The sequence below is a fragment of the Fringilla coelebs genome (assembly GCF_963513975.1).
Source record: "Fringilla coelebs genome assembly, chromosome: Z".
NCBI lineage: Eukaryota > Metazoa > Chordata > Aves > Passeriformes > Fringillidae > Fringilla > Fringilla coelebs.
In genome coordinates this window covers 63,891,405-63,904,664 of record NC_140031.1, presented here as the reverse complement: position 1 = coordinate 63,904,664, position 13,260 = coordinate 63,891,405, and the positions used below count along the sequence as shown (strand labels likewise).

The window sequence follows — 13,260 nt, the reverse complement described above, 5'->3', positions numbered from 1 at the left end:
CTGTCACATGTAAGACCAGTTAGTGACTATTAAATGTGGCCACAGAAGCTCCAGTTTCAGAAGGGACCTTTCCAAGAGTCAGTGCCAGACTTTGATTTTTCCAAGTTGACACTTAAATATGAGCTAATTCACTTAGTGCATTTATTATCCAAATCTGACCTTGTCAATGATAACAATATGCAGTATAAAATCTTGAAGCTTGACCCAAACTAAACCTGTTGCCATACACAATTGCAAATCCCCTCTCCAGGCTGATGAGGGGAGGGAGTTCATTAAAAAAATTTTCAAAATTCAGTATCCATGTTCCAGTCTGAGTTGGAGTATGTTTCTTTCAACCTGACTTCTTCCATATACTCCATACAGCACTTCAGGTGGTACAGCAACACCTGAATATAATAAGTCAAATCATCTTTCCCCATTGAAAGACACATATGCATTAAAAAAATACAGCTGATTTTCTTGAACTTTCTGTTCCACAATAGTACGTACTGCACTTTGAGTGGTATATCAACATCATTTATAAAAGTCAGGTCACCTTCCCTCATTGAAAAAAAAATACACATTAAAAATCAGTTGGTTTTCCTAAACTTACGTTACCTTCTAAAAGCATCATAATTACAACTTAGATACAGCAGAGATGAATTCATGTAGATAATTGCTGAAGTGGCATTAGCAGAAAAAGCATGAAATAGGAGGCTTTGTTTGTTAGGTTAGTTTGCATGTTCTGATGGACCCTTCCCAGAGTCTCAGGGCTGGATAAACTGGTTCTGTGAACTTGCAGCAGAAGGTGTGCAAATGAGCCATGCCATCGCTAACATTGTAGAATGAAAGGATTCCTGCTTCATAATCTAGAAAAACGCCAATGCAATCAGGATCATCTTCTATCAGGATGGGGATTCTCTCTCCCTTGTGAAATGCCCAGTATTCAAAATCAAACTTCTTAAGGCACCAAGATGCTCTATTCCAGCCCAGTCGACAGGCTTCAGAGTCTCCTTTCCTGCCAATGGTAGGGTAGGCTGCGCCAATCCACCAGCCTGCTCCAGAACGAAGCAGGTCAACTTCCCAGTAATGGCTCCCAGAAAGGAATGCGTCTCTGCTTAGCACTTGCCATAATTTATCAAATCTCTGGGGACTACAGGGGTAAAATATTTTCCTCCAGCTACAGCTTACTTCAAGACGGTCATCTGACAATTTCAGTCTCGGGTGAATGCTGTCGTATTCCCAGGTTGGTGATCTTGCATCTGCAGTAAAAGCCATAAACATACCTGCTACATTTCTCATGACTTTTGGAAGAAGTCCAAGTTACAAAACACCTGCAAAGGAGCCCACAGTTGGAAGTGTTTTGGGACAGTCAGAAAGCCTGCAGTCCCAGGAATGCAGGCTGGAAAAGGCATGCCAAGGGAGTCACAGCAGGGCACTTACATTGCTGCCTCTACACCTTTGTGATCCATGGTGATGGGGACCTCAGCCACAGCACCAAGGTTGCTTTACATTTAAAGGCTCAGCCAGAAAGCCTACAGGTCCAAGGACACTGGGTCTGGAAAAGGCATTCCAGTCAGCAAGGCAGGGCCCCCACATTGCTGAGTCTACGTTAGGCAGGGATAGGATTCAGCTAGCCACAGAGCCTACAGCTCCAGGGACAGTCGGGCTGGAAAATGTATGCAAGTGCATAAAGCAATGAACCAACACTGCTGTCCCCACACCTTTCTAACCTAGGGCACCAATGTGACGGGCACCGCTGCCACAGCACTGAGCTGCCATTTGGGCTGAGGTCAGGATTCAGAGAGCCACAGAGCCTGCAGCTCCAGAGACACTGCTAAAGGCATGCCAAGGGAAGCACAGCAGGGCACCAACACGCATTTCTAATCTGGATCACTCATGGTGATGGGATAAGGAGAAGCCATACACAGAGAGTTCCAGTCCTGTGGTCTCTTCAGCCTGGAGGAGACTAAAGGGAGACCTCATTGCAGTTACAGCTTCCTTGTGAGGGGGAGAGAAGGGGCAGGCACTGATCTCCTCTCTGTGGGGAAATGACAGGACCCAAAGGAATGGTCTGAAAGTTCTGTCAAGCAAGGTTTAGGTTAGATATTAGGAAAAGGCTCCCCAGAGGGTGTTTGGGCACTGGAACAGGCTCCCCAGGGAAGTAATCACAACACCAACCCTGACAGAGCTCAAGAAGCACTTGGATAATGGTCTCAGATACATGGTCCTGTGCAGTCCCAGGAGTTGGACCCTGGTAATTTTTGTGGGTCCATTCCAGCTCAGGAGATTCTAGGACTCCAACATAATCATACTTACGTTTTAAGAAAAGCAACCGATCAACAGGAGTCATGGTTTTCAGCACGGTCCCAGGCTCCTTCTTTGCAGTGGGATTAAGGCTACTGAAAACATCTGGGCAAAGATGAAAAGGGACAGCTTAGGGAGTCTGCCAGTTTTTTAACAATCATTTTCCAACTTCATGGACAAAATGTGTGACTTTTTCTGGGGAGGGCCTACTCACTCTGTATGCTTTCAGAGTTATGCTCTTTGTATAGCATGGAGATGCTGGACTAGTGTTGCCACAGAAATACACAATTGAGCACAACACCAAGTAATCAGACCTGATTCCATTAAAAGTAGCCCTTATCAGATGAAAATAGTCAGGCAGCTGAAGATAGCTGCAGGTGCTGGTGCTGCAGAGCACCTCCACGATGCTTTCTAGCAGTCTTACACACATCCTGCAGGGGTCTTTCAGATCAGATCTGACCATTTGCCCCAGCAACCTGCTACTTTCTTTTCAGTGGCAATTCTCTGATAAGGGATTAAAAGGCATCTGGGTGAAATGTAATGGCTAGTGTAGTGTTGCCTGCTCAAAGAGGCAGCAGGATTTTCCCATGGTTATTTAGCTTTGTGGCTCTGCGGCCCATTAGGAAAAAACTCCTTCTCTTAATCATGGCAAAGGTCATTTAAGGATGGAATAACAGCTCAAAGACAAAAGGATTTCTAAATAGAACATGTCAGCTCAGCTTTGCAGTACTAAAAATCATCATTTTTCTTCAGACTGAGGCAGATCACCAGGTACATAAATTTTAAAAAGCTTTCAAATTTTAGAGGTACCCCAATGCCAGAGCGCTTATACCCAATTGTAAGTAACTGAGAAAACAGATACACTCTATAGGTGTGATGGTCCACATTAAATTGTATTGAAATAACTGATGGAAATGAGGGGGGAAAAAAGCCAGCAGACAAACCAAAGATCACTTTTAGAGCTGGAAGAGAAACCTCTTATGTTCCTAAATCACTGCTGCTACAACAGCATTACACCCATGCTGTCAGAAAGCAGTACCCATGCCTGAAACAGGGTTGTTTCTCCAGATGATTTGGTAAAAGTCCTCTTCTTACTTAAAATGTACACTTTATTTACAAAGAGAGCAGAAGAAAGCAAAATACAGAGCACTCTCCCAGGTACCTTCTTTAAGCCGGGCTTCCAATGGTTTCTGTAGAATGGACTGAAGAGCTCTGATGAAGTGTTTATAATGGTTAAGTAAGTGTTCAAACGAGGGTGGAATTGGATGCCACTTTTCTAATGGGCGCCTGGATTCCTTAATTTCCTTCTCAATTTCTGTGTATTTCTGAGGGCAGAAAGCCAAACACTACAATTAGCAGAGACTGTGACATGAAAGGACTCTTCTGTCCCTGCTCCCATACACCACAGAGCAAGGACACTAGGTAAACCTATGGGCCATAACAGGCAAACTTTGCTGAGATCAGCCTGCCTTTTAGCTCATTAGCCTGCCCATTACCTCCTCCTGCCAGTGGAACAGCCCCAGACATGGAGAACCCAACAGCCATAGTTAAAGAGATCCCTCCAGGATGGAAATTAGTTTAGCCTGGCCAGGACCTTTTGTGGGAAATCCCATCAATGCAAAAATCAAACTATTATGTTTTACAAACAATCTGAAGAATCAAAGCCAACCTCCCCACAAGAAAATCTCCACAAAATCACAAAGAGCAGCTCCTGTGTGTAGGTGTGTTGCTAGCACACCGAGCAGAATGCTAGGGCCATATCACAGCAATGGAAACTCCAGTCTGACACATTGCAAGGATGCAGAAATGCTCCAGAGGTATCATCCTGTAAGAAATTGCAAGATGATGTCTTGTGATTTGTCTTGTGTCAGGGCATAAGCACATGGCAACACAATCTTTCCAAGGAAGGTGAAGATCATCATCTATAGGCAAAAAGAACAGCATTGCTCCCTCCAGTGAAGTGGAGGCTTATTGTGATTAGGATTTCTTGCAATTAAGGAAATGACATATTTTAACTTCCCTCCTGAGGTTTCCTGAGGGCTGGCTTTTCTCATGTCTTCATATTACACTGGACAAGGAAAGACTTGATACAGCATCTGTCTTCAAGATTAAGAGACACATATCTGTCTTTTCCAGCTATGCTAAAAATTACCATGAATTTTATACAGACCTGAAATCAACGCCATAGCAGGAAGACCTAATAGCTCAAAAATCAGGAAACAAATTTGCTTACCAAAACACCAACACCAAGCAAATTAAAAAGCACTTAGGAAAATGCTGCTTACATACAGAAGGATCTACAGAAGACATCACTAGAGAAATTTACCACGGACTGTCAGGGTAAGAGGAAGAAAGAGACCATACAATACCACCTCCAGCAAATGAATAGGATCACTGTCATGTTGTATCTGTCTGATTCGTTGTGTGAAGGTCTCAAGGGCTTCAAGCTGTCCTTGACAGGACCTCAAATGCTGATCATGTGTTCCCAGGGCTTGCTGAGTCTTTTCATCAATGAAGATTTTTGCCAGACTCTCTTCTTCCCGAAGAAGTAACTGAAGCTCAGTCATTTTTTCTGACAGCTGCCGTTTGATCATATCAGCATGTGCCTATGGATAAAGTAGAAGAATGTCTCCCCCCTGCTCAACAGACCATAAACATTTCAGACATTTCTCTTTCAGAATTTCAGTGCTAGGTTTTGGCTGAATTTTACTGATTTTCTCCATCTCTTCAGAAACATGTCTCTACCCCTTAAGGGAGCACAGATATGATCTACCTGCTGATGTCTGGATGAAAAAGAGGGAAGGAAGATTCCAAGATGCCTATTTATGTCAAAAAATCTGGTTTCAGATGGAAATACAGGGTACCAATTGCAACAAGAAGTAGACCTTGCCCTTCTGTAGCAAGATTTTGACTGCTTTTAAGGCAAGCTACAGACAAGTAACTGGTAGGAAGAGAAAGCCTCCAAAAGAAAGTGGCATCAGACCGAGTCTCTAAAGCTCCCTCAAGCTCTTACTGACATTTCTGTAACAAAAGTGCCTAGCAATGCTCCTTAGAGCAGAAGTAATTTCATGCTCTATAAATGAGGTGCAGCTTAGCATACATTCCCATTCTTAAGACAGAATCAATAGAACTGTTCTTGTGTTTACTCAACTCTGAATCCAGAAAATTCAATAATGCAGTTCAGTGCATATCATACAAGAGACATAAGTGTACCCAGAATAACACAGGCATGTGGGGCTAGCTACTATTCCTCTGCATAAAAATTTCAGCCTTGGTCTTCCAGAGATGTTCAGCTGATCAAGGAATAAGTACCAGGTCTTTGGAGACTCTCCCTCTTCCCTCTCTTTGGTAGTGTCATATATTGTGATGAATACAGGGAATACATTCTTCTCCTGAGAAGTAGAGTAGCCACCCAATAGATGGCTGGGTCTTTATATAGCTACAGAGAAAACAAAACCATCCTTTTTGATTGGAAAATGACCATCCAGAGGAGAGCGAAACTGCACTTTACCTTCACATCTTTTACAGCCTGCTCTATGCTCCTCCTGTTGCCATCTTCTTCCTCTTTTCTCTCTTCTAGGTTCTTCAAGCACAATGCCATGAGTTCCTATACAACAACAAAACAAAATAAAACGCTATTTCATAATAACATCTGTAAAAACCAGAAACAGCTATCCAGCTTGATTTCCATATAGGAGGGTACTGAAATACTCTGTTTCAGAATCAGAATATTCTGAATTGGAAGGTGAAACTCTTAAATGAATGGCCTTTTATGAGGCTTATTAAGGCCACTGTAGTGATGAACCACAAAGATTTCATCATTTCACCTGGTGGTTATACTGGTAAGGTTTGGACAGGTGGGCAAATTAGCACCACCTTCTTAAGGGGCAGGGAAATCCAAAGTGAAAAAACCATATTCGTCTTTAAATTTATGGTGCTGCGTATTTCAATAACGTGCTAATGCATTTAGCAGCTGAAGGGTGACTAAGTACTTATATTTAGAGGATAAGAGGAAGGCTCCATTTAGACTAAAAATCCAGTGAATGTTGAGAATGCTTCCCAGTGTACAAAGACCAATCAATACCCCACTATTGCCACAGTGATGCTGTAGTCTGTCTTCAACAGCTAATGGTGTAAGCATGGCTGGCAATCAGTCACAGTATCTGTGACACTTCTCAGACTATGGCGTGCCCAGCACAACTTAATCAATGTTCTGCTTATATCTTGCTCCAGTTTCTCACCTGCAGTCCTCTGAAATTGGCTGCCCTCTGCCCAGCAGGTAGAACAGCCTTGGTGTGCCTGCTAATGCATTTTTGCAATTAGTGACATGAAGGATACAGGCAAAGCTGCCCCACAGTGCTCTCAGTGCACTGGTGCTAAAACAGGCCCTCCATAAATACCAGGTAAGCTAGCACCAGCTGTAGCTGCTATCAGTGTCCTCTTCTGCAGCTGAGACCCAGCCAAGAGCACCTGCATGCACCTGTGCCAGGTCACTGCAACAGCCCCAGGGCAGCACAGCATTTAAACTCTGCAGCGTGGACAAACAGAGCATGAGTGTTGCTTCATGAGCAACAGTTTGCACTTCTGTTTCCTTAGAAAACACCTGCAGTTAGTCATTTGAGTATGAGAGTCAGAAGAAAATGGGCTCCCAGCAAAAGCCAGAGACTCTGCACCTGGAAGGCCCTTGGCACAGATACATCCATGCAAGCAGATAAATGTTCTTGCATAGAGCAAGACACTCATGCTATTTATTCCAGACACAGTTTTCTAGTCTTGCCCCTGAAGAACCAGAAGAGTTCTACACCACTAGAGGATTCAGGAATTCTACCAGGTACCAGCCTTCCTCAGTTTATTTTGCCGCCTAGACTTGTAGGGGGATATAACATAATAAAATAAAGGTAGTATAGAAAGTAATCTTACCCCTAAGGAGTTGCAGCTGGGCCAATTATTAGGGATTAGGAACAAGCCTGACTCTAACAGGCTGCAGCTGTAGCAAATAAGAAGAAGAGTGCTATAAAAGAGTGGCTTGGGTGGTTGAGGGGGAACTGGAGTTAGGTGGCTGCTCTGAGAAGAAGGAAGGGTCAGTGCTTAGAGGAGCTGCCTACAAGAACCATCACAGAGGTACGAAACTCTAGCAATATGGAACCCTTGTGATATAATGACAATAGAACTGTTGTGATATAATAACAACAATTGGTGACCCCAACGTGACTTTGGGAGGAAAAAGGGCTCGAATACTAAACTATATGACCCTGTGGGTTTGGGGAAAAAGGACTCACATACCAAACTATATGACCCCGTGGATTCAGGAAAAAGGACTCAAATACTAAACTATATGACTGTGTGATTTCAGAAGAAAGGACCAGGGGAGAATTTACTAAAGTAACTGTAAGAACTGGCAAAAGAATAGTTCTATTATTCAGTACAATGTGTCTACTGATTAGTGGAGCTATTAATGTCTGTTAAGCATTAGTATAAAAGATTTTGAAGATAAGTACTTTGTGAACTGAGAAAAACCGCAAAACTGAACCAACACCTAGAAATATATATGTATTTGTACTGTAATATGTTGTCTGAACACTTTTATAACTATTAGTTCTAAATGAAATATATGAATGTGTCATAATGTTCAAATAAATTAACATGTCCTGCTAGAAATGCTGCAACTCTGTAATCAAAAGAAAAAGGGGGAATTGTAGGGGGATACAATATAAGAAAATAAAGGTAGCATAGAAAGTAATCTTACCCCTTAAGGAGTTTCAGCTGGGCCAATTATTAGAGATTAGGAACAGGCCTGACTCTAACAGGCTGCAGCTGTAGCCAATAAGAAGAGTGTTAAAAAAGAGTGGATTGGGTGGTTGTGGGGGAACTGGAGTCAGTTGGCTGCTATGAGAAGAAGGAAGGGTCAGTGCTTAGAGGAGCTGCCTTCACGGAGGTATGAAACTCTAGCAATATGGAACCCTTGTGATATAATGACAATAGAACCTCTGCAATATAATAACTGCAAGTCTTCATTCCTTTCCTCAAAGACTGACAAAGGCCACAGCAAAAAACCCAATCTTCCTTCTTTGCTAGGAGCGCACATCACTTCGTGCATTCGCAACAGTGGCTGTATGCAAATACTTATATTAATCCCAAGCATTTCTAGTTAAGCATTACTTTCTTTACAGAGGTATATGAAAGAGCTGCTTCCTACCAATTGAAGAGTGTGCCAGCATCCCATTCCTCTTCACCCTGAGGAATCAACTCTGAAAATCTTCCTTTAGGGATTGCCTGGATGCTTTAACTCATTCAAGTGAAAACACTGTAAAAGCAAGGATTTCTGAGATGACACTCAGAGCTCCAGTCAAGCTCACAGGACACATATCAAGTGCAAAGGATGCTGATCCTTTCTGCTGCAGGTGAACAGGGAACATCCTTTTTGATTTTAAACAATCTCTGCTCCAGGGATTATGCAGCTGATGGGTCTCACACAATGGTTTTCATGTCTGCTCAGCACTCAGAGCTAGGATCTGCTGAAAGACCTGTGGAAGATTCTCAGTACAAGAAGTGCTGCCTGGCTGATGTCACACTACAAGGGCTGTACTGAATGACTGCTCACAGCAAACAAAATCACTAGTCAAAATACCATCTCTTAGGCTAAAGCTATTGATAGTTTGTGCCTAAGGTCTCTGCAGCCCTAAGCCAGTAGATGTCAGTAGATACCTCCTAGGGACAGAGGGTCACGCCGGAGTACAAGTTTCTACCCCGCTCACTTCCTCTTTTAGCAGAAACAAGTCTTTATCAACAGCACATGCTTCCCTCTGTCCATCAGATCCCCAGGGAAGCAGCACAGTTTGTAGATTTGTGCACTTTGCCTCAGATCAGGTTGCCACTGCACAATACGTGCATCACCCACCCACTGCCCCCCTGTCATGAAGGGAGTGCAAACAGTATAGTGAGTTCCCACCTGCAAGAGGCACACTTTGGGTGAAAGCACACCAGCAGGCAGGTGCAGTGCTCTGCGTTGCTCAGACGTCTTAAACAGTTGTACCTTTGTGCTGCTGTCTGCAGCAGCCTAGAGGGCAGAGCTAGTGCACAGCCCTCTGCCCTTGTAACGCTCTGTAACACGAAGTGTAACAGAATGCTCCAAGAGTTTATCATGACCTGTGTACCAGCTCACAGCCTGTGTGAACTTCCAAGCAGGAAGTTCTGTAGGAATTGTTTCTTCCTAGTGTTTTCTGCAGGAAAGCTCCTAGTAGCACCCCTATATCACAAAAGGAGTGGGAAGAAACTTTCTGCAGTTGTAGAGAAAAAAAAAGGAAAAAGAAAGAAGAGAAGCTTCTGAACATCAAACCTCTGTGTTACCAGTATTTTAAGTCTCCCAAAGTTAGCACCACAGCATGCAGGCCTTAGTAAGCCTCCTGGCATGCTTTCCAAGTAAAACAGCACAAGCAGGAGTATTGTCAAGCTTGCAAAGCTTCCTGAGGGTATTTGGTGGACAGCTACACTGGGATGAAAGAAAAAATCTTAGAAAAGAGCGCCTGGGCTGGCTGTGGCTGGGATGGAGTCAATTTTCCTCATAGCAACCCTTGTGGTGCTGTGTTTCAGATGTGACTATACTGTGAGTGCACAGAAGACTAGAAGGGGACACAAGCAGGAGATGACTAATCAAAGAGGTAATGCATACCATATAACATAATTTCTGCAAACTGGAAGAGAGCTGTTTAGGTGGGCTAGCTGTCTTTTGCTCAGGAACTGTACAGTGCATGTCTGCCTTTGCATCACTTTTGTTCTTTTTCTATTCCCTCCACTTCTTCTTCTTCTATTAAACTTATTTTTATCTCAGTTCATGAATTTTCTTGGTTCTAGTGTTTCTCTACCCCTGCCCCACTAGGCAAGGAAGGGGAATAAGCAGGCAGCTGTGCTGTGCTTAGCTGCCTACTGGGGTTAACCCACACTATCCCAGAGGAGTTATCAGAGGACTGTGCACGGGTAGTCATTGTGATTTAACCAGCTACAACGGTGGGGCCAGGGAGTAAACAGAAATGACCTTTCCCCTTCCCCTGAGGTTTCGGTCAAAGGTTATTTTAGCCTGTCAATAAAAACAAATTTCCTGGGACAGCCACACTCCTCTGATTCCATATACAAGATCTGAGGATAAAATGCTGCTGCAGGTGATCTAACAGTGAAAGTCACTTCCTCCTTGCCCCTTGATTTATACACCTGTTTTGTGGACACTTGGGTGTGACTGATTGACTCTTTCCTTTTCGTACACAACCCACCCACATCCTTGTGGAGTGGCATCAGGCTGACCCAGTCTGTATGGGGTCTACAAAGCTCTTGTTGAAGTACAGAAAGTACAGAAACTTTGTTCTTAGTTAACACAGTCTACAAACCTTGAACTTCACAAGGTGTTTATAAGGCAAGCAAGGCTAAAGGCTGAAGATCGGCTTAGTACTGTGGCACTGCACTAATACTCACAGCTACCACCATCACACTCCAGCCAGAGAAAACCCAGCGGCACACGTTTCAGAAAGGCGGGGACAACCGGCAAGACACGAAATCAGGAAGATCTTGTCTCAGCTCCCGGTTTCACCCCCTCTCCGCGGCACAGCGGCCGGCGGGGCTCGGCGGCGCCCGGCACTCACCTGCGTGCGGCGGACGGCCTGCGGCAGGAGGCAGGCGCGGTGCCCGCGGTGCGCGCCCAGGGCCGGGCACAGAGCGCACACGCAGCACCCGCAGTCCTCGCAGAACAGCTCCAGCGGCCGCCCGGCATGGGCCCCGCACAGCCGCGGCTCCCCCTGCGCCATGCCGGGGGCGGCCGGGAGGGTGCGGAACAGAAGGATGCGGAGCCGGCAGCTGAGGGAGAGGCGGATACGGGGCAGGCGGGGGCAGGGAGAGGCGGATGCGGGGCCGGCGTGTGGAGGGTGTGCGCAGAGGGCGGCGGGGCCGCCCTTCGGGCAGGCGAGCCGTGGCTGTGCCCGTGGCTGTGACTGCGCCCGTGGCTGTGACTGAGCCCGTGGCTGTGCCGGTGGCCACGGCTGTCTCCGTCGCCGTGGCTGTGCCGGTGGCCGTGGCCGTGATCGTGCCCGTGGCCCTGATCGTGCCCGTGGTTGTGCCCGTGATCGTGACTGTGCCCGTGGCCGTGGCCGCGGCCCCGGCGCGCCTCTTGCCCGGCTCGCTCGCCGCCGGAGCGGGGCCCGCGGCGGGGCTGTCGGGCAGTCGGTGCCGGCAGGAGCTGTGCCCTGCAGCGGGAGAGCCGCTGCCCTGGGAGCTGCCTCCGCCCGCGGCCCGGGCTGGAAAACTGACTAATTTGTGGAATTTCAGCAGCGTCGGTGTGGGGTGGGCTTCAGTGCCATGGCTGAGCAAAACGCTTCCCTGATACAAAAATGTGGGGGCAAAATTGTCTTCAGGGTGTGTTCTGTCACTTTCTGTTTTTCATTTGGAATTTTGTGCTCTGAATGGTCTCTTTTCTAGAAATCAAAACAGAGTGCTCATGCTCTTACAGAGCTTGCACGCTTACCTTCACTGGGTGTAATTCTTACCTAGATTCAACCAAATTCATACTAGTTTTTTAATAAGCTTTGTTCTTCTTGTGAATAAAAGCAATACAGACTATTCACACACGCAACACGTGCACACACATAAGATGTGAAAAAATAGGAAGATATTTGAAAACCAAGCATTTTGGTGCAACATGTGGGAGTCAGATTATGTATTAGTACATGAAAATGTGGAGTACTGAGGAACAAGGGCAGTCTTGTTGAACTTCATGCATCAGGCAGAATTTCACGCCTGTGAAGATGCTGCTAACATAACCAGTGATTTAGAAAGTGCCTTTTGTACATAGAAAAGTCAGTTTTTTTTCTTGGAAAGTGTTTCATACAGACCTCAGGCTACAGTTGCGGAATCTTAGGGATCATCATGGATATCTGTAGATTGTTTGCTCTTGTTCTACACACCCAAAGAAAAGTGCTAATGCCTTAAAATAAGAGTTTCACATCTTCTTTGGTGCAGTTTCACCTCCTCTGTTGCTTGACCAAACTCAAAAAGAAAGGTTTTCCTACTGTCAACCAACATTTTCCTCATTGCAACTGGAGCCATGTTGTTTCACTATGCCTTTCCGAGGGGAGTTTTAATCTCATCTTCTCAATCTATGCCCATACAGGAGCTGTAGACTGTGCTGAGTTCTCTGACAGAGGCTGAACAATTCCAGTTCTTTGCCTGTGTGCTCTGAAATGCTAAGCTTTAGCTCCACCACTATGTTTGCAGCTTCTGCAGGAGGGTTTGCCTGATGGAGCCTGTGTGCCCTGTCCAGAGGAATGTGTGTATTAAGTAAACATTCCCATGTGACCGTTCAGGAACACTCTGTCAGTCACACCACCAGAGTCTGTAACTGCTGGGACTGAGGACCCTTCACAGGGGTCTCTCCAGTGAGCCAAAGGGTCCCTGCCTGACTCCTACACACCCCGCACTCACAGTCAGATGAGGCTTCCTTAACAGTTCAGCCTCAGGTTTCCAGCAGCAGAATCTCAGACCTCTGGATCCCTGAAAATACTTATTTACGGTTCGGTAACAGAGTAACAGCTCCAGCTGGTGCCTCAGGTAGGAATCCTGAACAAAGCATTACCTGCCTCAGAGAAAGTCTGGGGTCTTCCTGCTGGGTCCTGGGCTCCTGCAGTGCCTCAGTGTCCGGTCACCTGGCTGGGTCACAGGCCCCTGTGTCCTTTGCTGTGCCAAACACTGGCAGTTCTGGCCTCTTGCCTCAGGCTCCCAGCCAGACTCAACCGGCAGCTCCCACTGCCGCTGCACTCCGAGCTACCTGCACTGAATGTTCGTCCCTTTTTTTTGGATTGAGCATATCTGCTGACATGTTAAAAGGGGAAAAGAAAGCTTTCACAGCGTTCTACACTGCCATTACTTACAACATTATTACAAGTAACAGAATTAAGGCTAACACTGTTGTCATTGGGTAGAAATTATTATCAAGAC

General features: G+C 45.6%; 1 protein-coding gene across 2 annotated transcripts; it reads right to left on the bottom strand.

Moving 5' to 3' along the window:
* Positions 1-269: 269 nt before the first annotated feature.
* On the bottom strand, positions 270-12,971 carry TRIM14 (tripartite motif containing 14). 2 transcript variants are annotated; one of them, XM_084224601.1, is made up of 6 exons: positions 12,899-12,971; positions 5,798-5,893; positions 4,659-4,892; positions 3,449-3,611; positions 2,299-2,391; positions 270-1,241 (listed from the first exon to the last, which is right to left on the bottom strand). In XM_084224601.1, the coding sequence occupies exons 2-6, from the start codon at positions 5,885-5,887 to the stop codon at positions 706-708; spliced, it is 1,116 nt and encodes a 371-aa protein (XP_084080727.1). In that variant the 5' UTR covers positions 5,888-5,893; positions 12,899-12,971; the 3' UTR covers positions 270-705. The 2 variants fall into 2 exon arrangements, with proteins under 2 accessions (XP_084080727.1, XP_084080726.1); XM_084224600.1 differs by lacking the exon at positions 12,899-12,971 and adding an exon at positions 10,917-11,094.
* Between the last annotated feature and the right edge of the window lie 289 nt (positions 12,972-13,260).

What these genes read in the sequence shown, in the direction of transcription:
- TRIM14 (XM_084224600.1), bottom strand. Translation starts at nt 11,078, where the DNA reads ATGGCGCAGGGGGAGCCGCGGCTGTGCGGGGCCCATGCCGGGCGGCCG. An exon ending in ATCCTATTCATTTGCTGGAG is followed by an intron (nt 3,612 to 4,658) that starts GTGGTATTGTAT and finishes TTCTGCCCTCAG; the next exon opens with AAATACACAGAAATTGAGAA. An exon ending in TCGGTTGCTTTTCTTAAAAC is followed by an intron (nt 1,242 to 2,298) that starts GTAAGTATGATT and finishes CTTTTACTGCAG; the next exon opens with ATGCAAGATCACCAACCTGG.